The sequence below is a fragment of the Vanacampus margaritifer genome, chromosome 4, assembly GCF_051991255.1.
Source record: "Vanacampus margaritifer isolate UIUO_Vmar chromosome 4, RoL_Vmar_1.0, whole genome shotgun sequence".
NCBI classification, from domain to species: domain Eukaryota; kingdom Metazoa; phylum Chordata; class Actinopteri; order Syngnathiformes; family Syngnathidae; genus Vanacampus; species Vanacampus margaritifer.
This window is the reverse complement of record NC_135435.1, coordinates 8468235-8495441: the sequence shown is the minus strand read 5'-3', so window position 1 is coordinate 8495441 and position 27207 is coordinate 8468235. Positions and strand designations below refer to the sequence as shown.

Sequence of the window (27207 nt, the reverse complement as noted above, 5' to 3'; positions counted from 1 at the left end):
CTTTTGGAATACTACTGAAGTCATGCACTCAGTACAGGAGTATTTGTATTATAATGTTTTAATGTGTGCATGTAAATGTTACAGGACTCATAGTTATGGTCCAATCTTTTTTTCTTTCTTATCAAGTATTTGTTTGTTCACCCTCTATGCTATTGTGTTGTAGCTTTAAGCTATCGCTGAAAGCAAGATGCGTGATGGTTTTGTGTGATTAAAGTACAATAAGTTATTGTACCTCTTTTTTTTGTTTAAATATTTGTTCTGCAAATAATGAAACATTCAAAACACGTCATTTACAATAGCTCATATAGGTTTAAATGGTAAAACCTTTCATAACTGTAAAACAAGCTTAGAATAATGCTCAAGATTCCTGTTCCCTTTTTTTCACCAGGATTTATGAAGTTCTCAGGTCTTGACAAAGTGCTGGTTCATAACAAACTCCAAAACTTGCTGTATGTAACGGCATTACCTCTATGAATCCCAATTATTGTCTCATTCTAAGATATTTTCAGTACCTTTGAAGGGACACGTGTCATCGTCATGAAATTAGATTGCACAGCCGACAAGAGTGTGACGCTTAATGAAGATGACAAAAATACGAACTGCAGTCTTTTGAACTGCTGACATTGAACAGGGTGGATTAGGCAGCCTATATTAACAACAGGTGACAGGCTGGGGAGGCGAGCGCGGGGGACAATGTCATGGCGACTGATTTGAACCTTCCCAGATTCCAAGTAAAGGCAGATAGCAAAATATAAATAAAACTTGCGTCATCTTTGAACAATCACATTGTGTACACAATGGAGAAACCGGGCAAGCAGACTTGTTTTTGTACATTTTATTTAATATTACAAAGTTAGGAATAACACGCTATCTATAAATGTAAATCAGCTACAATGACCTTACCGATATGAAAACAAGACAAAGGGCTTTGCAAGGCAATGGTTACATCTTAAAATCTTGAACATCAAACAAAGGATAGAATGGATATCCAGACACAAAACATAACTGGATAAATAACATCGTATCAACAATTGTATGCACCGAGTCAGAACACACCAGTATACATTGATCTGTACGAGCAATTTGACATCATCACATGCACGGAAAACAATCCAGTAGCTCAACAACAACTTTGTGACCAACAGAAAATCTAAATATTAGATTTTACAGCAGCTTAGTCCAATCAGGGAACTTGACTTGTTTGTATGAAGCTAACATAGAAGCATTAACTAACTATACAGTTGATTTGGCAAGAAAAACCTTTTCACTTCCCGCCCCAAGTACAGCCATCCAAACTTTTTCTTTTTCCCCATTTAATATTTATTTGGCCAGGCAAAACGGATTAAAAACAAAATCCTTATTTACAACTGTGGCCTGACAAGAAGCAAGACCTCATAACTGTTTGAACATGTTAAATATGGCATCATAAATTAGCACTATTAATCATTCCTGGAGCAAAATTGATATGCATACATGTACACATGCATTGACCCCATAATAGCTGGCGAGCAGTGAGGATCCCTGATCAGTCATGATTAACCAACCAAGTGTAAAAGAGGTGAAGGGAACATAAAACATCTGTCCAAGTGAAGACATGAGGTCAAAAAAGTCAAGTGCATCTGCTGAAGCTGCTCAGAGGCTGCCGATGTTGGGGAAACTCTTGAGTTTCTCCGGGAAGTCGTCTTTGTAGAGAACCGGGTCGGCCCGGTGCTCCACCACCTTCAAAGGCATGGTGCCGAAAACCGACGCAAACTTGTTGATGCACTCCGACCTAGTGAGGAAAACGAGTAACGTTTGAGTTCAAGTGTGCAGGTCATCGTGACGTTACAGGTATACCATCTCAATGGGTTTACCACATCACATTTCTGCCCTTACAATGCGTAGGTTTGAGCTTTTGCTAAGATTTTGGTTGAGGGAGGCACCCTATTTTCTATACATTTGTCATTTTAGGACAAGGTGAGTTTAAGCCTATCCCAGCTCACTTTTGGGCAAGATGCACTCTGAACTGTTCCATAACCAATCACCATGCACAAACAGACAACAACCACCCCAAAAAATTATATATTCAAGGTGTTGAGGTATCGATTCATTTTTTTTTAATTGTAACTAATCGCATGACTTAAATAGTTAACTCACGATTAATCACAAATTTTATATCTGTCCTAAATGTAAAATAAAATGTACAATAACATATTTTTTCCCCAAGTTTTTATACTCTTGTTAACATACACGTGGAAAAAATGTTAAACTAATAGAAATATGGCTACATATTTTAGTCATTGATACAGTGATTTCATAATAATTCAAAAAATTTCATTAAAATTACTGTACTGTAAAAAACGAGTGTGACATTGATTTGTGTAGGTAATTTTCCTGCCACTAGATGGCATAATTGGATTTGTACGACGGCGACAACTCAGTGCATTTTTCTTTTCACATTAAGAACTATCTAATCTTTAACATGAAGTAACTTGTGACTTCTGCACATTTCTAAAACTGTAAAATACAACTTGACCCTTGTTCCCACAAATATATGCATTATTATTGCATTTATTATTGCTATCTAAAAAACAGTCCATTTACCATTTACACTTTGACGTGGATGTGTCTGCTGTGTCGCTACTGGAATTCCCTTAGTAAAGGCTTTCCAAATAAGAGGCAGTCATTAATCGCGCATTAAAAAAATGAGTGGTGTTAAATGAACTTTAAATTTACGCACTAATTTTGACATCCCTAATATATATGTATCATGCTGTGGATAATATAGTCTTTAATTAACATTGATGTATTTTGAAATCTCTTCAACGCTCATAGTTCCTTGGGCCCTAGAAAGCACATGTTGGCAAAGCACCTCAGCTCACTTTACAGTGCTTCATTGACCACACAATGGCACCAAAGTCATACTAGTGCTGTGGCCTGAGAACAAAGCAAATGGGGAATACCCCCCCGCCACCCCAAAAAAAAAAAACATAACATAAAATAAGTGAATTAGTTAATGAGGATTTGCTAATTTGCAGCTTTTCATCGTAAAAGATCCTAATCATGATGAAAATAAATCATCAGAAGCCTCCAATCAGACAAAAGACCAACCAATTCTGTGTCGGATAATTGCATTACCTCTCCACCATGTGTGTCTGATCCAGGGATAGCCCATCGATGGCGGTACACTCAGGACACTTGAACTTCTTCCTGGGGGTCACCTAAAGAAAAGCACCCCCCCAAATGTCAGTAGAGTTTCAAGCTAATAAACGGTCCTGTCTGTTGAAATAAGCCTGCCACTTTCAATGGAATGCATGCGCAATGGGGATGATGTGTGACACTCCGCCAGTGGATGTGCGTGTTTGGAGGAGAGAAAGCGGGGAAGTGAAAGATCTTGTGTGAGACGGTGCGACGGGGTGTGTGAGTGGCAGGACTTAAGCTCGGGCCCCTACACCTGGATGAGGGGGGGCCATGCAGTCAAGTGTCAGGGTGACAACTGATGGGACCCAGAGATGTTAGTCCGCTCTGTCTGTCTTCACTTCCACCTCCTATTCTATGAGGTTCGAGCCCCCAAAAGAGATGAATGTACCTTGATGGGGGCTTTGCCAGTAATGTTGGCCACCAGAAAGTTCATGGCAATATCTTCACAGTTCATGTGCGCGTCCACCCAGTTCTTGATGTCTCCTGGCATCTTGTATGTGTACAAGTAGTTGAAGTACTGCAACAGAAAGAGTGACATGAAAATGCTGATTAAAAAGAATGAAGCAGCGACTGAGACAAGAGTACGGAGGAGGGGCCAATGTGGTTGAATTTGCTTCCAACCTGAGCGAGCATGAGCTGACAGAAGGTGTGATAACCTTGCCCAGCCTGCAACTTTCTGCTCATCCATCAACGTAATCTTGCCGTCTACAGGAAACTGCTCCCCCACTCCAACCAAATGTCATTTGAATCCCCATTCATAATGAAAAAAACTCACTCCTGAAGCTATTATTATGGGACTGCTGAAAGCAGCACATATTACTCTCCACCCCTAGAAAATCCCCAGATTTTCCCGCAAAAATGCGGCCCGTACCGTAGATCGCACCGGGACAAATGAGGTATCAAACGATGCGGCTCGATCTGACTCGGTGCGGCATTACTTTTCTAGGAATTACGACTTACTATGGCGACGCAATTCCCAAAAAACTCGAAATGAATGGAGAAAGGGGGAACAAATTACAGATCAAGCACCTTTTTCCAAGACACGCTGCGCGCGCATACGTTATCCGACCGATATGAATTTTAGCTCATTTTGTAGCAATTTTTCCCATCTTTAGCTCAGTGTCGAAATTTATTTTAAGGAATGAAAGCTCTCCCCCCTGTGCGGGTTCAAAGACAGTGAGTGAAATAGCCTTTTATTACACTCTGTGGAGCAATTAGGCTTTGAGTGGCGGGAACCCAAAAATATATTTCCAAAAGTCAAAAGTTTCACTTCAACTCGTCACCATGGCCACAATCTTTGCTCACTAGACATCAAATTCTCACATTTTGTAGTGACAAGTCTCTTCTTTCAGACAAACTAACTTTTATTTGGCTAAGGTGTCATTTAGTACCTTTATTTTCACTTTAAGCGAGGAGAAGTCGGACTAACTCGCCTATCTTTTCCATGTTAAATTTGCCTCCTTTTTCCTCTTCATTTTGGATAAATCATAAGTTTTCAACCTGCTCTCATTTGGTCATTTTTCATCCGATTAAAAAAGTGAGAACATGCTCGCGTTCCCCAAACCCTTGCCGTTCTAACGAGCCATTTCTTGAATCTGCATCTTGAACCGTTAAGTCGTGAGAGGCTTTTGTTCGAGGTGTGCGTCTCTCATACAATATCAATGGAATGTGGGTGCGTGACGTCTCCAAGTCAAATGTGTGCGCGAATTTTCATTTTTCTTAAAGGGACAGTAAGATACTTTTAGTTGATGTTGATTATGGTTAACTTCCACATTTCTTGACCGATTCCAGTCGTTTAAATTTTAAACTGTTCAGCTCATTTACATTTTTTTAAATACATTTTCAGGGACAGTGACATACTTTTAGTTGATGTTAATTATGGTTAACTTCCACATTTCTTGACCGATTCCAGTCGTTTAAATTTTAAACTGTTCAGCTCATTGACATTTTTTTTATGGACAGGAAGATACTCTTAGTTGATGTTGATTGTGGTTAACTTCCACATTTCTTGACCGATTCCAGTCGTTTAAATTTTAAACTGTTCAGCTAATTTACAAGAGTCAGCAGTCCCATTCAAAGTTTCCGCGGGAATTTTTCTAGTTACTTTTATCATGACGCAAAAAACAAAAATAAAAATAAAAATCTTAACCCATTCAGAAGGAAGTTTTTGTGAAAGTGGGTCACCTTGTGGTAAAAAGCGGCGCCCGTTAGGACCATGGAGACCTCGTTGGTCCACTCTGACTCGTACTTCCACTTTCCCATTTCATGGTCCCACAGGTGCAGTCGGCCTGGGTAACCCACCAGCCTGTCGGGGAACTCCCTCCATACCTGTGGGAGGTGTCAGGATACAACAAAATGGAGGCTGTTCAGTCAAGTTTAAATATTAGGATAGACATACTTATCCAGGGTTGATGTCATCTGGAATGCTAACTGACACCATGACTGATGCTTTCTTTGAATACTTGAGTATGGTAAGCATTTCCACAATCCAGCCATGAGGGTTAACACAACTTTTAGTACGGCGCAATAAAAGTAGGGTGGAGATATAGAGTAGCCATTTGATCGGACCAATATATGCAATAACAACAACACAAGAACACCCCAAGTTCCGTGACGTAAGCAGACTTTGTCACATTCGAATGAAAAAGTCTCCAGCTTACTCAAAGTTGCCCGTCCCAGTTTTATTTTTTTGCCATTTTTTTGTTTCTTTGTTTTGGCCGTACAAGACAAGTGTAATTAATTGTACTACTACACAGTAGGTCTGGACATAATACCCGATGCATTTGTTTATGCAGCCATGCTGGCAGGACAATAATAGCGGCAATGGAGAGAAGTGATAGAATTTGTGTTTATCAGTTAACATTACATCTAAGTTGAATTCCCAACTCTTTGTGATGAAAAGGACATCATGAGATGCATGTGCAAGCTGGACAGTTGGATACTACACATCCCATTCTATCTTTTTACAACTATTATGAAATGGGGAGAACTATCATAGTGAGTTTTTGCTGTGCACTGTAAATTCTCATTTTGATGAATAAAAAATTGCATTCATTGCTTTATTCTTTTTTGTTTTGTAAGTTAACTGTTTTAAATGTTGTGCTCTTGAGTTAATGTTGCTGATCCCTTTATATTTATTATTTACTGATTTTATGAAATTTAGTTTTTCTAGTATCATCTAGTTCAAAGAGAAAAGTATCAGAAAATAATTGAGAAACACTGATATATGGTCTTGAATAGTCTCTATGACTATTGCCTCATTCTGTGGAAGAAAGCAATGTGATGTAATGAGATTAATGTAACAGATATTTTCTTGATAAGCAGTGCAACGAATTGATGGGATGGATGCATGTAATTTAAAAGCTGTTTGTATGGTTGGGGGCTTGTTGTGAGAGAAGCTTGTATGGAATGAAGGCGGCTGGTGGTGCCGTTATGTACGACCTAATAAGACTGAACTGTTCCAAACTGTATTGCGGAAAAATAGACTAAAATACACCACTTAGTAGAAAACATATTTGTCCACGGTTCTTACGGAGAGGGCAATGGCATGGAAAATTGTGAGGTGATGAAATTGTAGCAACATTTCAGAAAAGTGGCTTTATAATGCAGTCAAATATATTGCTTGAAACTCACAGATACTGAGAGTCAAGTCTTCTACTGTGCTGACTCTAATTCTTTCTAATTCTCCTGAAACTGGCTACAATTGTATTAAATGGCTTCTAAACGCAATCAGGTGAGGGCAGGGGACATTTGTAGGCTCTGAGCCCATCATCATTTCTCACTCATCAAACACGAGCAGAAAGCAGTCAAAGCCTTGTTATGCAACTTTAATCTTCTCCAATAACTTTAAGGCCTGTGATCACGAGGAAATGCTTCAGACTTGCTCACCTCATAGCCAAACTGCAGTTCATCGGATGTCAACATGATGATGTCATCATCGATGGCCAACACCGCTTCGGTCCCGATCTCGTCGTAGGGGAAAAAGCGGTTACTCAGCTTGTTCTCTTTGGTGCGCACAACTTTAAGTGGCACACCAACCTTCGGCCAAAGAGATTCTGACGAGAAAAGAAAAACGGTCATTTGGTCATTTTCTAATAAAACGGCTTTTACAAAAGAGAATAGTGCCTCTGTTAATGCCCTGATGACCCAAACTTTAGTGGTCTATGATAACAGCGCCAGCACTGAGAAGTCCACCCAAAGTGTGAGACTTTACCATCATTGCAAAAATACTTCACATCAAGTATTTATTTTTATTATTTTATTTTGGACTCATTTATTTTCTGGATAAATCAAAAAAATCTAAACAAATTTAACTGACTGATTTTCTCAACTTCAAAAAAGAGGGGCAAATCAAAGCTTTTAAGCCAGTTTTAGGATACAAACTATGGCGTGTTGTTGTGTTGAGTGATTCCCAGCTGCTTTGTAGGTCTAATAACAGGTCCATGTAAAGTAATCACGGCCCTCAAGCCATTCAACTTCCGGTGTACTTGACTGAGACCTGAGAGTCTGACCTGTCAATGGCCCCTCGTTAATTCTAATGGGTCACGCCACTCTTGGCAGGCGCCGCTGACGCCTCTGATGAAAAGGGAGCATGCAGCCACGAGAGCGCACTTCAAAGTCTTCGCACAACTTCATTATATTAGTCAACTCAGGGTTGATTTGCTTTCTGGTGAAGATTAGACATTGTGCCAATTGCAGAGTAAGACAGGTTAACAGCAGTTTACTATCTGGCACAAGAAGTCATCAGCTTACTACTGTGTATGCGTGAATATACTCACTCACCCTCAGGAGGACTCTTGTTCTGGTTATTCCACACCACCAACAACTTAGCCAAGCTAGGAACTTTAGAGATTTCTGTGATGACTCGGAAAAGACTCTCGACGCGATCGTAGGTCAGCACCACTGCTGTGAACCCGGGTGCTCTTGGTGGGATAAGTGGCAAGAAGAGGGGACTGTTCACACTGGACCACTTCTAGATAAGATAAAAACACATATGACGAATACGGTTTGAGACTTTCATAAACATATTTGTCAGCAAAATGTTCTATAGTGTGAACACATGTATGTTTTCCTATGATTTACAGCACTCCCTTCACAAGACGGTGACATCAACTGCAGTTGCTTTCAAATGATGGATTTTATTAGCATGCAGCAATCATTCAATAATGTCTCATGAGGGCGAAGAGGCTGGGCGAAGAACATTGGCCCAGTCCATCACATAAACCTGACAGGAGCAAGAAATCATGACAGGACGAGATGTGAATTTGCAACAAGGCTGACTATCTCCTCTCAAATATCGACAGGCCTTGTGATGCTCAAATGACGGGGCCAAGAAGCATGAGACGACGTCATTTAAAAAGTCTGGAAAACAAGTGATTCGAGTTTGCCTGGTAGTTAACAACTGTCTATTTTCAAAGCGGTACTCCTCACCTGTTGGGGTCAGTGAAAGTCCCACATTTTACAGGCCATTTTAATGGGCAGCAATGAAAGAGCTTTCCAAAGTACCAAAAACAGATCATTATCATAAACATCATTTTGACATGGACTGTAACATAGTCCAACAATACAAAACAAATAGGCAGGTCTTGTTAACAAGCATCACGGCTGTCGGGATCACATCAAAATGAAAAAGTGTTCCACTAAGGTTCCACTGAAAAGCTGCTGAAAAAAGGACAATAAATCTGTGGCATTCTTGAAGTCCATATCAAGAGTGGATCTATGACAATGTGGCACCTTCCACAACGTCAACCCAAGTAAAGACAGCCACAGCCTTTTAATATATATATATATATATATATATATATATATATATATATATATATATATATATATATATATATATATATATATATATATATTTCTTTTTTTATATACAACATCCGTTACAAAGCACCAGTAAAAATGTCCTTTACTGGCAAGTGGAAACTTCCCTGTGGTTGTTCTCACATTGTCAAACAAGTAGATGGGGAAATAATTAAAGTAACAAGTATGCGACACACACATTTGTTACAAAAACAAAAAAGTTTAATTATTTGTCAAACTAAATCAATTGGATTCAAAGACATATGTAGATTAACAACTTCTGATAAAAATAAAAGAAAATAGATCTTCACATGAAAGCTGCTCAATGCATGAAATTGAATTTTGAATTGCTACTACCACCTATTGCCAAAAAATAAAACCGCTCTCCCTTCTTACATACAAAATGCGCACATGACGTCACATCTGCAGAGGGCAGGAAATTCAAACTCAAATCCAGTCTGAAAACTATTGGCCAGAGACTTGCAGGAGTACCCTTTGTGAACAGTTAAGGCGAGTCACAAATGGGCAAATATGACAATAATAATAATAAGAATAAGATATTTTTGGGCAAAATCCTACATCGAGCAGCTCTAAATTACACACACACACACACACACACACACACAAAAAAATACATATTTATTATTTTGCAAATTTGAAACACCTGTAACACATTCTAAAAAGGAGACTGACATGTCAATGATTTTTCTTTTTTTAAAGCAGTGTTATTCATTTACATGGAAAACATGTGGGGTACAAACTATTTTTGAAAACTATTGGCTAACCTCTGACTGCCCTACACAAAAGTAGGTCTTGTGCTTAAAAAGCAAGATAATTCAGACAAAAGTTTTAATTAAACACACGGTCAACATCAGGACAGTGTTTTTTGTTGTTTTTTAATCGTTTTTGGTTGTTTCAGCATTTGTCTACAAATCAGTAAGGCAGCATAATTTTTTAAAAACTTCAATGTGAAGTACAAACAGAAAACCAACATGTGCACCGCTTACTTTTAAGATGCTTATCAATGCGGAAAAAGCTTAAATTTACTCCACAGCTTAATTGATAGCCAAAACACAGTTGCATAGACCAAAACATCTTAAAGCCTGAGAGGCCTCAACCTTAAAAGTAAACCCTTTACTCACAAGTCCCAAACAAAAAGCAGCCTGTCCTTCATTCTGAAAAGCCAGCGTAACAGCACCAGCAATTCTAGAAAATGTGCTTTCAATTACCAGCCTAAAAGACTACATGAGGTGAGGGGGGCCGGCGGGGTGGTTCTCTGGCTGATTTATTTTGTGTTCTGTTCAAGTTCTTCTCACCATTCACTCACTGAATTGATCCCTAAAACACTTCACCTTTCTCTCAGACAGGAACGACCAAAACCTTTACCTCGACACAATTGGTCAAGACAAGCCAACGAAGAAATGTTGTGCAAAGACAGCCCTACTCTATTGAACAACTAATAATTCTGTACAGGAGATTGGGAACGCCACAATCCCGTTCCTGTACACCTGCCAGACTTGGTTCAGCACACTCATAGACAAACGCACGCATTTTCTCACAATCGTGACTCCCCACTGACTTCAGACAAGAGAGACGAGGCTCCAAAGATATGGCCGCATTGCCAAGTTATGTGCAGCCACAAACTTTCACAACCACATGAATGCAAAACACCCATCTTATCATTCACAAACAGACCGCCTGAGACATGCGAGAACTTTTCCTCCTAGCGCAATGGAGGCGTCCTCCTTATTTAGAACTACTCCTGAGCCTTTTTGGTGTATATCAAACTAACACATTGCTTGTGAGGTGCTACACACACAAAAAAAAACACAATGGCATATACAGTGTATTACGTGTTATGTAGTCCAACGGGCCTGAGCTGGTTTCACAACTTGTGTAAGTCTAAGTTTATGATCTATTACTTTACCTATTTCTAACTGTTTTCCGCTTTCTTTTTTATTTGCTGGTTTTAATTTAGCTGTTTCCCCCCCCACAAGTTACCATATTATACTGTACTCTTATTTTCATGAATATCCAAAATAAAATCAACATTCCAAAACGGTGGTCATACATCTAAATACATTTTTCAGCTTATATTAGATTTTTTAATTTAATTGTAATTTTTTTTTCTAACACAGCTTATCCCTTCTTGCTCAGGTTCTATAACAGAATCATACCGTTGATTTTTTTTTTCATGTTTTGCGGTATAATAGAATGTGGAAAGCGCTTGAGAATTGGGTATATGGAAGTAGAAGCTGGAAGGACTTTGATCGTTACACCCTTTGATCAAACTAGTTTGTTTTACGTCTTGGTGTGTCTCATTTGTCTTGTACCCCCACTCCTATGTGATGATAATTCTCCAAAAGTAGAACTTAAAACAACTTACTACTAAGTGACAGCCATTTTATTTGGTGTCCTTAATTTGAATTTAATTCTCATGCATTGGCTTCTTTTAAATTTAAATTAAATATAAAAATAAACAATGCTGAAATAGAAAAACTGCTGTAAATTCACATGCTGCTAACCTAAATTGTTAAAATAAATATTTTTATGTTTCTGTAAAGGCTAATACACCTGTTTGGAGAGGTTCTTAATCTGAAATTCCTTTTTTAAAATGCGCAATTATAATAAATATTATTCATAAATGGTTACATTGACTATTTTAACAAAACTGTCAAAATAATAAAGCATATTCTCATTACTTTTAAGATATTTATTCAAATTTCAGAAGACAAAATACTTTGCTAGAGGGCAGGACAGTGGACAACTTGTGCAGAAGTTGTGGGTTTGAATCCAGACACTCCAGTTTCTTACCACGTTCCAAAAACACGTATCTAAATTGTCCATAGGGATGAATGTGAGTATGAATGGTTGTCTATTTGTGCCCTGTGAAGACACGGCCATAGGTGCCAACAACCTCAGTGAGGATAGACGGTCCAGAAAATGGATGGATGTTATGCTTGATTCATTTTTGACTTCTTACAGAGCCCAGTCAATTGGCTCAAACTTGAGTAGAAAAGGGTGAATTCAGTTAGAAATTCACTTCAAAATGTTAAAACTCTATAGCTAACTGAAATTGAAAGAGTTCACATTAAAGCTTTTCTCATTTTTGTGATGTAATAATTCGCTCAGTACTGCTTTTGTTTGAAGAAGAAAAAAAAACTGAATGGCACAAAATGTCCCTATGAATAAGCGTTTCGGAAAACGGATTGATGGATGCACTCTTGAAGTGTTACAGATTTGACTATATCAAGGTTCAAAGTGAACTTAGACTATCATAAAATAATTGAAGATAGAACATGGCACACCAGTGACATGCCCGAGAAATGAAGTTCCTCCAAACTGATGAAAAGAGAAGAAGAAAACCGGTCATAGTGGCTGCCAAGAGACCAACAGCAACATTAAAGCCAAGTCATTGCAGAATATTTTTGGGCAAGCACTAGTTGTTTACCACATGTGACAATGATCTCTATTCTTCATTCTACAAAGAAAAAAAAACTAAGCTCTACATTTCCTCCCCCCCAGAAACATATACTCTTTTAAAAGTATGTGTGTGTTTTGGTTAGATAAGGCCAAGTTTGAACTTATCATAGTCATTCGCTACGCATTACGAAAAGAGTAGGCTATATTCAAAGTGATGGATGGTGACAGTAGTGTCATGTTGGGGTAATTTTTCAGAATCTGGGGCTTGAGCCACGACAGGGTAATTTGGTCCCCAAAGCCTTCAAACATCAGAGTAGTCTGGCACTAAAACATTAAGTATCTGGAAGACAGCTGGAAAGACATTTCGGCCTTTGGCATGACAATGACCTAAACTAAAGCATACATCCAAAATGACAAAGAATGGCTTCACTAGAAAAATATTTTTGGAACTGAAAACAGAAAATCAACAGGGTGACCAGATGAGGGCTGAGCACACGAAAAGCTCCGCTATCACACAGATTTGGAGCGTCTTTGCCAATAATCAATATTCTAAATTTGAGGTTATCGAGATATGTAAACATCAAGACTGCACAGTTACATACCACAATAGTTGGGTTGTTCCACTGCTCGTATGTATGTGCGGCATACGGGTAGATGCGGTCATTGATGATCTGGAGTGTAGTCAGGCCAATGGCCTTCATGGAGCTGAAATAGGCTTCCCAGAACCAGCGGGCCTACAAACAAATCAAACACATATCATCAAATTGACAAGATTCTCTCAGCAGAGAGATCACATAAATACATTCATTCATTCTCCATTCCATTTCACAGATTTAAATTAATTCAGTTTGATTTTATTTATTTATTTTTAATGGTAAGAGGAAATGACAATTCCTTACATAGTCAAAAGAGTGAAACACAATTGCCCTCATGTAACAGCCTACTCAGTATTTTGTACATGCTTGAGCTGCACAATTTAAATATTTTTAGTCAATATTGCGATTTCATATGCAATTATATTTCGTGTGTTCTTTAACAAACAGAAGCAATACATTCATCTGTATTACAATCAACAGTATCACATTTGTTATACATAAATGTTCTTTGTCTTAAATCAGATTACAATGACAATGCAAACACATCTGTGTTTTTAATCACTAAATCATTTCGGGTTTAATGAAACAAAGCTTATGTATACATGTGGACTGCACTATTTAAGTACTGAACTTATCTTGCCAGTATCCACGAGATAAATACATAAATATACATCTATAATAAAGCCTACCGACTAACCAAAATGAAGCAGAAGTTTTTGGTCGTTTTACTTTTTCCAAATTGCAGCCTTTGTATTTGAAAATTGCATTCTACTCCACTGCAATGTCGAGATAGCCTTATCTTAATGTTATCATATTAGTTAAATGCACTAATTCCACAGGCATCTCAAAGTTCACCTTGCGTTGGTTATAATTACCAATGTACCAACAAATGTTGACCTTTAACCCCAGCTTACCGCAAACCTCGTGGATCAAATCCTTTAAAATGGAATCTATTCTAGGTTTTGGGTTTTTTTTTCATGATAGAATTATCCCTGCAATCGGCGAAATGACTCAGGGTGATTATGCACTTCTAAAAATGTTGACCAGACACTACAATGATTTAGTTTTAATATATACGGTACATCAGCATGCCAGCTGATATAATATTGAAGCTTAATTAAGAAACATTTCAGTGGAGAAGAACAAAAAAATATATATATATACTATTAGTCTCTCAGTTCAATTGTTAAAATTCATATGACAAAAGTTATCTATAAATAGTACTGAGCAAATAATATGGTGATTTTGTAGCACTACAGAGATGTCTGAATAATTGCCAGTAGGATGATTATAGGAAGCTTTTTTCATTTACATTGAACATAAAAAATAAATTGATTAATAATTACACCAGTTATTTTTATAGTCATAATTTTACGCGTATTTGGTGCCACAGTACATTTAAAAAAGCGTACATGTTTAGCTTATATTTTTAGACAAATTAATGAAATAACCCTGAAAATTCTGAACAGCAGTATCTAAAAAAAGTGAAGTGAAAATTTCATATTGACATATGTATGACATACTGCCATTTTAATGTGTGTGTGTTTAGTTTTAAGCACAATTTAGTAAAAATTTTAAGGAATGAATGAGTCATTTTTTTGGGCTTGCTTACTTAATAGAGGTCTAACTTGTAAGCCTTAAGCCAAACAGCCTTAATATTTAGTTGTCCTTTGCAAAACTATTGCTGGTGAAATCGTGGTCTCAGTGTTAAACAATGACGGCTAATTGTATCTTTTTTTTTTCTCAACCCACATGTTTGAGTATGTTGCTGCATCATAGAACACGTTAAATAGATCTTTTACTTTTAAAGAGCGGCAAGGAAAATCCAAAAAGACTTTCTAATCTCCTGGGGGAATCCCAACACTTCATAAATCAGCCGGTGATGAAAGTTTTCTTTTCTGACTGGGAGGAGGATGTAAGAAAACTGTGCCGGCCTGAAGGAATGACCTTCAGCCCACCCGCTCCCCCATTTTTATGAGCTGGAATGACGAAGACTCTTTTTTTCACATTTGAAATGCAATATATAATAAACCATGTACAACTGTTAACCCTTTTTAAACCTTGAATGATAAACATACAGTCAATAAAAAAGTTTATGAATTAAGAAGCAGATACAGTATTAAAAAAAATATATTGTAAGCGATCCCATAACTTCCAGTACAAAAATACATCTAACTGTAAATATATGCAAATTGTTATTAAGGACTTAATAGCGGACCAAAGCTCTGAGCGCAAGAGCCCCCGCCCCTCTTTTGCCATTTAAATCATTAGGCAAGAGGTCAAAGTCATGAGCAGAAACAGTTGGGAGTACAGAAGTCTTTGTTTAAGTCTACTTGTCAAGTATGTGACAGATGAGTGCACCTATAGAGCAGATCTGCTGGTCACTGAGTGAGCCGTGGCGAGAACCAGGCAATCATTAGTGATTTGGACTTAATCAAAAACAGCAGCTGAACCACATGACAGTTGCTCACTGGGAATAAAATTGTGCTCCACATTAATTAACGGTTTACTTTTACCTGTGGTCTCACATCCAAATGCGATGTCTTCTCTTTTGTTCCAACTCAACTTAGTACACATTTTCAATAAAACAGCTTCAGCTGATAAAATTGTGCCCAAACAACTTGTCTTCGTTTTCGTGTTCTACTACAATATTGATTTGGCTATAGAATTCAATGTTGGTTAAGCATTAGGTTGTCTTGTAATGGTCCTAATGGAAAGGAGTTATATCTTGACCCAAAATTAAGTTAGACTGCATGTGTTTTCAGAGTGAAAAGAAGGTCAACAAAATTGTAGTTAATTATCGACCAGATTATTATCGGGCTGATGTGAGGAGATGAGTCATCTTTTGTCAGCTAATAAACCAACACGGCTTTACGATCTTTACTTCCGAGCCACTGCTATTTTTAGATGTATGTTTACCAGCAAATTACGACATGACGCAGTCTTGTGTACACTGATAGATGGAAATAAGGACACAAGCTAAACTACCAATTTGATTTATGGATGTGTGATGCAGTGTTAATTTTGACAAGAAATTTGTATTTAGTTTTAGTCATCCTTAATTGTATTTGAATCCACTTTTAGTGAACACAAATAAGGAGCAATTTTAGTCAACGAAATAAAGAGCAATTTTAGTACATGGTTTCCTTCAGCATAATTTCAATATTTATATAATATATATATATATATATATATATATATATATATATATTCATCTATCCATCCATCACAGATAACATTACAACACACCTGTTTGTAACTGTAGTTTAACAAAATGGTGTCTATAAAACTTACAACTGACAATAATATGCCATATTAAAACTTTGTTTAAAAAAGTGCATAATTGCTTAAGATTCATTTTACAACTGCACAATGAATGCAAACATAGTTGAACATTAAATAAAGTGAACTTTCCGAGCGGTTCTTTTCTCCCACCCGCATTTCATTCCTTCTTCTGATTGTTGTTTTTGTTTCAGTCATTGACGAAATTGTCAGTCAATTTCGTTATTGTCATTGTCTGAATGAATGGCTTCTATTTTAGTTTTCATTTTCGTCTGAAAAAAAATGTTTGGGACGAAAAATATGCCAAACATTTTTGTCAACGAAATTATCACTGTGTGATGTCAGCCCTGGTAGCTTTGCTAGCTTGCTAGGTTTGAGTGCGCAGCGGTTAGATGAGAAGTTCAACTATACAGGGCTGTGCAGTATGCAGTGCTACTGCTTAGTTATGCAGTTATTTTCAATGCACACTTTCAGCTTGCAGTATATGCGCTTTAAGATTTCTTACCCATGAGTTTGCCTTTATTTTTTTCAAATACTGTATCTCCCATGTATATCTAGTAGACTTAGAGTACCGTACTTATTTCAGTAATGTAAAAGAACATCTAGACGGTGATCAATGCTGTTGTTCAGTAATAGGTCTAGGTCTATCTTAACTCATTTATTTACATGCCCATTTGACATTTATTACTCTAGCTCTTTTAACCATGGCGAAAATTTACATTTGAAAAGCCATTTAAAACAAAGCATTTTTTTTAAAATAAATAACGAAAAAAATAAAATTAAAATAAATGTGCAATTCTACAGGCACATTTCTCTTGAATTTTTGTTACAAATATTTGGTTAGGAGAAATCTGTGAGTATTTCTTTCCTCCAGGTGTGAACAAACTACAGTAAACTCAAATAAATAAATAAAAGAAGAAGATGTTATCAGTTAGCAATATCTGTATCTGTATTGAGGAAGAGGAATTTATTGGTATTGGCTTGAAAAAAAAAAAGAAGATATTTTGATAGATTAATGTGAATGAAATGTATTTTAAACAATACAAATAGTCAAATTAGACCTTAAATTGCCTCTTAATACGAAAATATCCCTTACAAAGTTACATTTGGTAAAACACTACCAGTCCAAAGATTAGACACACTTTTTGAAGCGCTATTAAATAATACTATGTCAAAAAATGCAACCAAATTTCAATGTAGCTTGTGCAAATGAAGTGAGAACTGCAATCCAAAGACTTGTGAGCCCTCTGCTGGTTAGACTGATAATTGCACCCATAACGCTCTAAATATAATGCAATATAACTTAACACGAATACTATTATCAAATTATTTGCATAGGGGACAAACATATAACTGCACTCTATTTTGTTTAGAAACTTTCGAGAACACATAAGTCCTTTGCCACATTTATATTAGATCTATCTAGCACGTTAAATTTAACAGAAGCTTCGGATCGTAGCTGCTTTGCAAGTCAGCACAGATGTTTGCAGTTATGCTGTTGAAAAGAATTGGTTGTTTTTAAGCCTTTGACTGGGTTTATTGGGGTTTCTTCTAAGTTAACAACATAGGCCTTTAGACAGCATAATCTTGCCATGTTTCAGATCTTGTTAGACACAATTTGACACTCAACTCATCACAAAGCCCAGTTTAAAAAGGAGCACCAGTATTCAGTTGTAAATGGATTAAAGTTAATATAAGGAAATTAAGGGCATCAATTCTGTTTATTGTGGTGCATACAACAAATTAATGGAGACATCAAATTATATGTCTGCTATCCATTTTAAAATGTAGAGAGGAAGAATAAAAGTGAAAATGTGGAACTAATAGACAGGCTTTTTGTTTTGGCATTATGACATGCTGCCTGCCTGCAATTTTTTCATGTATGATTTCACTACTACTCGGTGATGCTAAATAGAATGAAAATGTGTCCAATTACTGTTTCGAGTACCTGTCTCTGCATCTCTTCCACTTGTCTGTGCGGAATACTCTTCAAGATGGTGTACATCTCTGAGAGCTTCTCCTCTGGAATAACCACCGATGCTCTGTGCCAGATAACCAACAGAACGTACGTGAGTTAAAGGATAATTCAACACTAAATCTACTTCTTTTTTTTGCTGATTAACTGTATAAACTGGTGTCTACAAATGCTGTCTACATGTCCTGGTCACTACTTTGACCTTTTAATGCATGTTTGTTGAAAGTTTAAATTTGGGGCAAAAAAATTGTGTTTGGCGCCATCTTCAGGTAACAAATTGGGATAAACTCAATTTGGCTGTTTGTCCTCTCATTACACGAGACAATACATACTACGTCACTTGTTTCGCATGGCGTAGTCGCCCCCGCCACCCACCGGCTCATTCTCTTACACGCCTCCTTAAACGGCTTCTTCGTGAGTTGCTGCTGTCAATCACAGCCAGACCACGCCCAACCCTCTCCCCATTTGCAACCCAACGGTCCTCCAGGCAACATCCCCTTTGAGCGCCAATTTCAAATTTTAGTGAGAGGTGGAGCAAGAATCTCACTTCCTGTTGAGTTATCCTTTAAGACTACCTAGAGGAGAAGTCAACCCCAAAACGAAATCTTGACAGTAATATGTTCTATGCAGCCCCACTAGTCTAAATATGGTATTCTGGTTAATGTTGCGTTAGTGGAATATGAGCAGCAAAATCCAGCTGTTTTTATCCATCTCACGGGGCGGCCATTTTGACACTTGCTGACGACTGAAGATGACATCAATCTTGCTCCGGTCTCATGTAAAAAACACAATCACAGCTCACCTTCAAAAAACCACGTGAGCTGTGATTGGTCGTTGCTTGAGCACTGAGCAAATGGGATGTCATCTTAAGTCGACAGACAGCAAGTGGCAAAATTGCTGCCCCCTGAGATGGATAAAAAACGGCTGGATTTTGCGTCATAACTTATATTACACAAATGTAATATTAATCACAATGTCATGTTTAGACTAGTGACGTCACATACAGTACAGGCCAAAAGTTTGGACACACTTTCTTATTCAATGCATTTGCTTTATTCTCATGACTGGTTACTTTGTTGATTCTCACTGAAGGCATCAAAACTATGTATGAACTGATGTAGAGTTATGTATTTATATATATTTAAAAAAAAAAAAGGTGAAATAACTGAAAACATGTTTTATATTATAGATTCTTCAAAATAGCCATCCTTTGCCCATGCTTACGGTTTTGCATACTTTTGGCATTCTTACATCTAAAAACTCCTTAAGGACTGTTGGAAAACCCTTTAAGGTGACTACCTTTTGAAGCTCACGGAGAGAATGCCAAGAATGTGCAAAAAAAAGTAATCAGAGAAAAGGGTGGCTATTTATTGATGTACTTATTTTATTATCATCAACTTTTTGGGTTAAGTACATAACTCCACATGTGTTTGTTAGTTGTCATAGTTTTGATGCCTACAATGTACATAGTCATGAAAATAAAGCATAGTATTGAATGAGGTGTGTGGCCTGTACTGTATAACATAATATTGTCAAGAAACATTTAACATTGACTTCCTATTTAAGTTCTTTCATGCTTAATGGCAAATGCACTGAGGTTGACTGACCTTTTCCAGTCAAGAACTTCAGAAAAAGGAAGAATGTAGGAGTCAGCCAGGATGACAGGGACACAACCGGCTTGCAGCACATCACTAAGAGCAGCCTGACCCAAACGTGCACCCCTCAGGACCACACAAAAGGAGGATTCCTGCCGAGACATTGGAAGAGCATCATCTTTTTGGGTTCAACATTGATTATCCAGCAGTGACACCTTGACTTTAATCTTGGAAACAGTTTTTTTTTCTTCTTCCGGGAGCTGTGTTTACCTGCAGGATCTGTGGGTAGTCATACACCTGTCCCTTGTAACAGCGCTTCCGAGCAGAGGCAGCTCCTTGGGAGAGGTTGCTACACTTGTCCAGAAGGAGCAGAGCCTCGCCATTTTCTTCCTTCAGGCGTTCAAGTTCCGCCCGGTACTCACGGTGAATGGCTGTTTGCGATGACAGGATGAAGTAGCGGCGAGGCCTGGAGGGGGGAAGACCAGAGATCGAAAATGATTGATCACAACTCAATTAGTTCCATCACATCACACAGTTGTTCCACATTACTGTAGATCAAGATGAAAGCTTTCCCTCATTCAATGTTTATTCACCGCAATGTCACAGGTGAACCAATGTTTAAGCCCATGTTCTATGAGTGCTCATGGTTATGCATTAATCAGATTTCTATAACCCAAATCCTTTTGCATTATGAAGTTTCTCCAATCTATTGTATTCCAGCAGTTACTCTGTCCAATGATTGGCTTGGCACTTATGTTTGAAACACAATCAATCTCTACATAAACTTCACTATGATAAACATAACTAGGAGGCACACTGTCAAAGTATATGGTTGCAATGAGCTCACCCAGGCTGTCTTTCGGGCAGCTCAACATCAGCAGAGAGGGGGCTGTAAACTGGGATGCTGACATCGTAACCTTGTCTGTACGTCCATGTGGAGAAACCGCCTCCAGCCAGGAGTGCTCTGGAACAAGTACGAATCAGACTTGACTAGAAAAACACTTAAAAACACAAATGACTAACAGAACTCATCAACAAAAATGCACACTTACAAAACTGTTCTTTTGGTTTCCATCCCATTACACAGTATATGGTCAAGTATCAGTTTGAGTGATTATATATTTTTGGTATTCCATTCAACTCAAAAAGCAAAGACAATACACTGAAATCCCCCCCCCCCCCCACCCCCCCCCCCCCCCACACACACACACACACCTGGTTCTAATCAAGTTTTATGCCAAATAGACTCAGGAAATTCCTTACATCTAAAGATATTGTTCATCATCTCACTTAAAACCACCAACCATCACTTTAATGTACAGGATATCTATTTGTAGCTACTTGTAAATATATACTTCACCTTCTGGAAATCATTTCTTACATGTGTGTTCTGCTTTGACTGTGTGATCCAGCCAAAACATTAGGGTCCACACAATCAATCATTTTCTGGCTCTGTGCCGCCTGCCACACAGTTTATTATAAAATATCTCTCTCTCTTTTTGTTTTTAAAAACACAATTCTTGTCAGTGGTAGGAGATCATCTGAGGATGCCATTGGACACGTCAACATAAAAACACTAACCTCTGCACTTATGCTGCCCTTACTGACATGCGCTTAGTCACATTGATTCGTTTGTGAAAGACAAATGTAAATGTTAACACATTTATTGCTTCCATTCTGTCTTCCCCTCCCAGTGCTTCTTACAATTATACACACACACACACACTTAAAATTGCGTATGGTCAAGCTACCTGTCTCTGGGCACATCCAAAGCAGTGTTGTAGTCTGGCGGGCCCCCTGGCAGCATGTTAAAAAGGAGATGATTCATCCCCTTGTTCCACCTAAAAAAATATATAAAAAAAAAAAACAGAAACAAGAATCAAAAGACTACTTAATGCAATCATGAATTTAAATATTAACAAGTTAAAAAAATCAAACTGAGTCTCTCTTGGACCAAGGCCAAAGTGGAATATGAAACTCTTCCTTGCTTGAAAAAGAAGAGAAGGCTGGCTTCATTTTTATTATTATATTCAATTTAAAGAACTAGCATTCATGGGCAGTGCAATTTGAATGATATATTCATATAGAAAAGTAAAAGACACAAATTCTGCGTGAGAGGAAATGGAGCAAAAGTCATGTCCAAGGGTACCTTGCTTTAAAAATGGTTGAAGAGGTAGGTAAAATATATAAAGTACTTGTACCAAATGGATTGTACAATATAATTGACAGTCAAAACCTACTCGCTCATGACACTCAAATGGATTCACAATAAATGATTTATTTGGCCTTCATTGAACTGTGAATAGTTGCTTGTGAATCCACAGTTTAAAGAATACAAAATGATGCCTGACCAAACGCATAAAAGAAAAATAGAAGGACTTATATCTATATGGGGTGATGTTGGAGCCTATCCCAGGAGTCTTCGGGCAGTAGGCGGGGGATCTGGTCATTGGGTTTTAACCATAAAGTGCAGCCAATGTTGATACCAAGGGTCTTTTATGTACAGTACAGAAATAAAATGCTGTACAGGCAATTTTAAAGTCTTGCTATATGCTATCCTATAAAAAAAGGAAACAGGGCTGTCTAAAAGTGACAACACTTCTGAATACACCGGTAATTGTTCATCTTTGTTAATATTAACACATCTTTAAAATTTGCATGACTTACACTACATTACAAATGATGTGACAATTATTTTGGTATGGAAAACCAAGAGATTTGGCCTCTTAGACTCAATATTTAATATTCTTAAGATGTTCAAGCGGGTGCACGTCATTCGTCTGGTGTTGTTTTGATCAGCTCACAGTACCTCTCTGAGCTCCTCCACCTCTACAAGCCTGCCCAAAGCCTCGGGTCAGCAGAACACACACGACTAGAGGTGTCAGGAACGAAAGCCTCGTTTCCACCGAGGGTATCAATCTACCCTACTCTTTTCTGCACTGCTCTACACCAAAGCGTAAGTTTAGAAGGGATCTATTGCCAGTCCCTCTCTTTAAAATGACCTTGCGCTAAATATTAGGTAATCTCCCTCTATCAATTTTCTTAAAAACACATCTCTAGCATTCTTTCAGTATTTTATGGTGTCTGATGTATTTTGTGTTATGAATTTGTTGATACTTGTATTTACTTATTTACTAGTAATTAAATTATTTTGTGTTATTTTATTTTACCTGTCTTTACTGCATGACTGATTTTTATTCCATGTACACCACTTTGTATACAGCGACGGCTGTTTTAAAGTGCTCTATAAATCATGTAGAGTTGAGTGGAGTATTCTTATACAGCTTATGAGGTGGTGGGTGGTGGAAACAGTTTGATGTTCCTGTTTGTTAATAGGAGTGACTAATTAAAATGCACGCCACTCAGGCAACACGTTGCACGTCGATGCCCCAAATTTGAGTTAAGCATCTCAAGAAAAGCCATGCAAGTCTGTGTACACACGAACCTGCGTGCACTGTAAACTGCGAATGTCTCATTAAATCAGATAGAGACGCTTTGATCGCTTCACCAACTTGGGGTAACTGGCTCAATTAGAAAGGTATTACGCCATTTAACAACATTAACATCATTCAATCGGACTGAGTATATTTTTTGACAGTTTGATGCTGTCATTGTTATTGCCAAGCGTTAGCCTAGAAAACAGAAGTTAAATTAGCAAAAGCGGAAGGTAAAATGGTAAAGAAACTCCCCCACACATTTAACAACATCAGCACACTTGTTGTCATCAGTATGACCAGACTACTGGACACAGAATTTATCTGCAAGCGAGACGTCACATTTACCTTGGCAGCATTGCCAGAGCTTGGGCAGTCTCTTTGATTCGCAGGGAATTCTGATTCAGGACATCAGTTGATGGAATAAAAATACAAGCTCTGTTGACATCATCAGTGTAAAAGTCGCTGTCTGAAATAGCGCTGAGAAGGTCGTTATATTCGCGAGAAAGTCCAGTGCTGCTGATGGGAACCCCAAGCTCATCAACAAACCTCTGAAGCGGGTAGATGTAAACCTAAGGCAAGAAAAAAACAAACATCTTTCATTAAAAAGCAACGCAGACTCACATAAATGTGCTGTGTAAGTAGTTCACTGGGTTTATTATTACCTTAATTCGGTTCTTCGGGTTGTAGCCACATCTGTACACATCGAAACAAGTGTGCATGCGACAGCTAAGGTCTCCCCTCTCAGGAATGGGACTGGAGACTTGGAGGCGCACCAGAGGAGAATCATGAACACTGCGTTTGTCTACGGTCCAGTCAGCTGTGGACTCAATGGAGTGAGGCCAGAACTGAAACATCCCAGTGGCAATGAGCCCAAGCAACACCACAGAGAAGAGTGTGATGTAATATATACGGTGCTTGGTTTTCATCCGCGGGATAAGAGCAGGGCCCCGGGAGCTGTATTTGCCAGAGGCATACATGTCTGCCACCTGCCTGTCTAGCCAGCCTCTGGAATGACATTGTGACAAAAAAAAAGACTAAGCAGGCTGTTGAATGTTGAAAGATTCATTTGTATGTAATCTTGAATTCATTATTTCTGTATTTTGTCCATATTCCCTCCCTCAGCAGTGTCTGCACACACAATTTTAAGTGTTATAAACTGGGGACGTTCAATACCACTTTTTTTCAGACACATACTAGTACAAGTACTCAACTTTTGAGTAGTCACCGATACCAAGCACGATAGTGCTTTTGAGACACACAAATTTCCTAAAAACAATGACACAGACAGAAAGACCTATAAAACCCAATATAACATTTATTCCTAAAAATTGCATGATATTTAATAACAATTTTCTATCATCTATTTCTATTTCAATAAATAAACTTGATATTGCACCTGTCAATCATAAAATGGCCACAAGAGGGCGGCTGATACTTGATTCCTTAAAATAAGGCTGATATCTGCACCGATACTGGAATCGGTACTCGCTGATCTCTAATCAAAAGAATTGGAAATATATATATATATATATATATAATATATATTGTAAATATATATATATATACACACACATATATATATATACATACACACACATATATATATATACACACATATATATATATATATATATGTGTATATATATATATACACACATATATATATATATATATATATATATATATATATATATATATGTATATATATATATATATATATATATATATATGTATATATATATATATATGTATATATATATATATATATATATATGTATATATATATATATATATATATATATATATATATATGTATATATGTATATATATATATATATATATATATATATATATATATATGAATGATGTTTTTAGGCTTTAAATAATACAGTACAAACTAAATAGGGTTGGGCGATATGGCCCAAAAAATTAAATCTCAATTATTTCAGTCATTCTAGATTATAATGTTAATCGAAGTAATGAACATTTATTTAACAAAAGTTGGATTGATTGAAAATAAATAAGTCCGCTTTAACATTCATTTAATATCCATAGCTTGTGCATTACTTGCTCAAATACCACAATTAAGTAGTTAGTGACTATTGTAATTGTAAACAAGTCTTGTAGGGTTAGGGGTACCACCTATGTCTCATTCTGCCACAAATACAATTCACAACATTTGGTTATACTATAATCTAAGAACATCTTATAATAATCCAGAAGAAGAATGTATTTTTAAGAACCTTGATTTCATGATTTAGCATTTTCAAATCATCAATTTTCAAATTGACAATTTAATCAAAGTAATTTGATTTATTGCCCAGTCCTGGTACAAAGACACTAAAAATGAAATAATCATTGTAACGTCAAATCATGAAGTAACACAGTAACAACGTTTTTTTCACTTAATGCCCCCTGATCAAAAGCGGATGTCCCTCTATTACAAAGCTGTCAGCTCCGGCTGATTATCAGTGAAAACTGGGGAGCAGGGGAATGTGGATTCCGGCCCAATGTAGATCCCCGGGGTAACCTACACAATGTCCCCGCCATCTGCACGCCTCTGTGTCAAACAATTTCAAATTAGGAATACAGTAAATATAGAAAAATAGAAGAAAAAAAACTTGAAAACCCGGCCTTACTCACCTTAAGTATTTGAGGTGTTTTTTGTCAAATAAATTCAGTAAATGTTGTTCGACTCTTATAACGTGTACAAACTGGTATATGTGAAACCTGTTCATGCAAAAGGTGTATAAGAACTTAGAAATGTCGAAGGGGACCGTGACAGCACCTGTGGGTACTTCAATTTAGCTTCAAACAACCATGTCATGGATCGGTTGTCTTGCTAGTAATAGATGCATAGACAATAAACCAGCGACGCTGTTTTGCCAGGTTTGGTCACGTGATATTTCGCATATAGCGGCTTGGTCATTCAAGAACTGCCAAATTCTGACTAAAACTAAGACCCCTGTTCCACGTGACCTTTGGTGGTGTATAGTTGTATGCACATTCTTGAGATTCATAATGCGACGGATACATACATTAATCCAAATTCTATTCATAGCACTTTTCATATATCAAAAAAGATGAAAACAATCAACAGAGAGAGGAGACGCATACAGACACACACGCACACACATACCACTTATTGACAGTGTAGAGACATGGATATTGATAATACTAATGATAATACATTACATTTGATAGTAAAAGTTTACTCCTGAACAATGTCTCGCCGGCTCACCCCTAACGCCCATGCTTACATTCTGCATACTCCTGTACATAAAAGCGCTACGAGAACAAAAAATAACGCATTAGCATAGCAAGCAGATGTCAGGAAATTAACCAACGTTCTAAACTGAGATTTCAGAAATTATTAATCGTGAAGCTAAGATAGCAAATATATTTAGGTACATTAGCTTACTAAAGTCATCGTAATTAAACGTTACCAACAGCCGAAAATGATCATAGTTGTCCATTGAAGTGTCGACCATTGGGTCGCTGCATGTTTTACTTACCAAGACGTTCACCAGATCCAATTTTGACAATTCGGTGTTAATTCATGATAGCAGGCTAGTTTAGCAAAACACTATCGTGTGGAGCCCCCGGAAGTAATTTGTCCCTTCCTCCTATTTTCCTGGCCACAGTAGATTGTAAATCATACGTTTGCCCCCTCTAGTGGCTGCACCCTCAAATGTGTACATTTTACACACATTGAACTGCTGTGTAATATCTGTCTGCAAATACTGGACCGGCATTCAATTTATGTAGTAGTAAATAATCTTAATCATTCATAACCTTTATTGACTTCCAGTTTGTATTTATTTTTCCCTGTCGAGCTCTGGACATCAAAATACAATATTTCTTAACGGCCAGTATTATCTTGTATCAAAACTAGGAGAGTAATCATTTAAAAATAA

General features: G+C 37.4%; 1 protein-coding gene across 1 annotated transcript; it reads right to left on the bottom strand.

Annotated features, from left to right (window-relative positions):
• Positions 1-820: 820 nt before the first annotated feature.
• ext2 (exostosin glycosyltransferase 2) lies at positions 821-26927 on the bottom strand. Its single transcript, XM_077564615.1, has 15 exons — positions 26806-26927; positions 23953-24295; positions 23636-23859; positions 21605-21694; positions 20701-20817; positions 20124-20319; positions 19866-20005; positions 18232-18325; positions 13008-13139; positions 7963-8152; positions 7069-7235; positions 5365-5508; positions 3569-3697; positions 3118-3200; positions 821-1771 (listed from the first exon to the last, which is right to left on the bottom strand). Exons 2-15 carry the CDS (start codon positions 24265-24267, stop codon positions 1633-1635), a joined length of 2160 nt encoding a protein of 719 aa, XP_077420741.1. The 5' UTR covers positions 24268-24295; positions 26806-26927; the 3' UTR covers positions 821-1632.
• Positions 26928-27207: the final 280 nt, after the last annotated feature.

Coding starts and splice junctions, on each gene's coding strand:
- ext2 (XM_077564615.1), bottom strand. CDS start 24,267: ATGTATGCCTCTGGCAAATACAGCTCCCGGGGCCCTGCTCTTATCCCG. Junction 5,509..7,068: donor AACTGCAGTTTGGCTATGAG/GTGAGCAAGTCT, acceptor CACCTCCCACAG/GTATGGAGGGAGTTCCCCGA. Junction 3,698..5,364: donor GCGCCGCTTTTTACCACAAG/GTGACCCACTTT, acceptor TTTCTGTTGCAG/TACTTCAACTACTTGTACAC.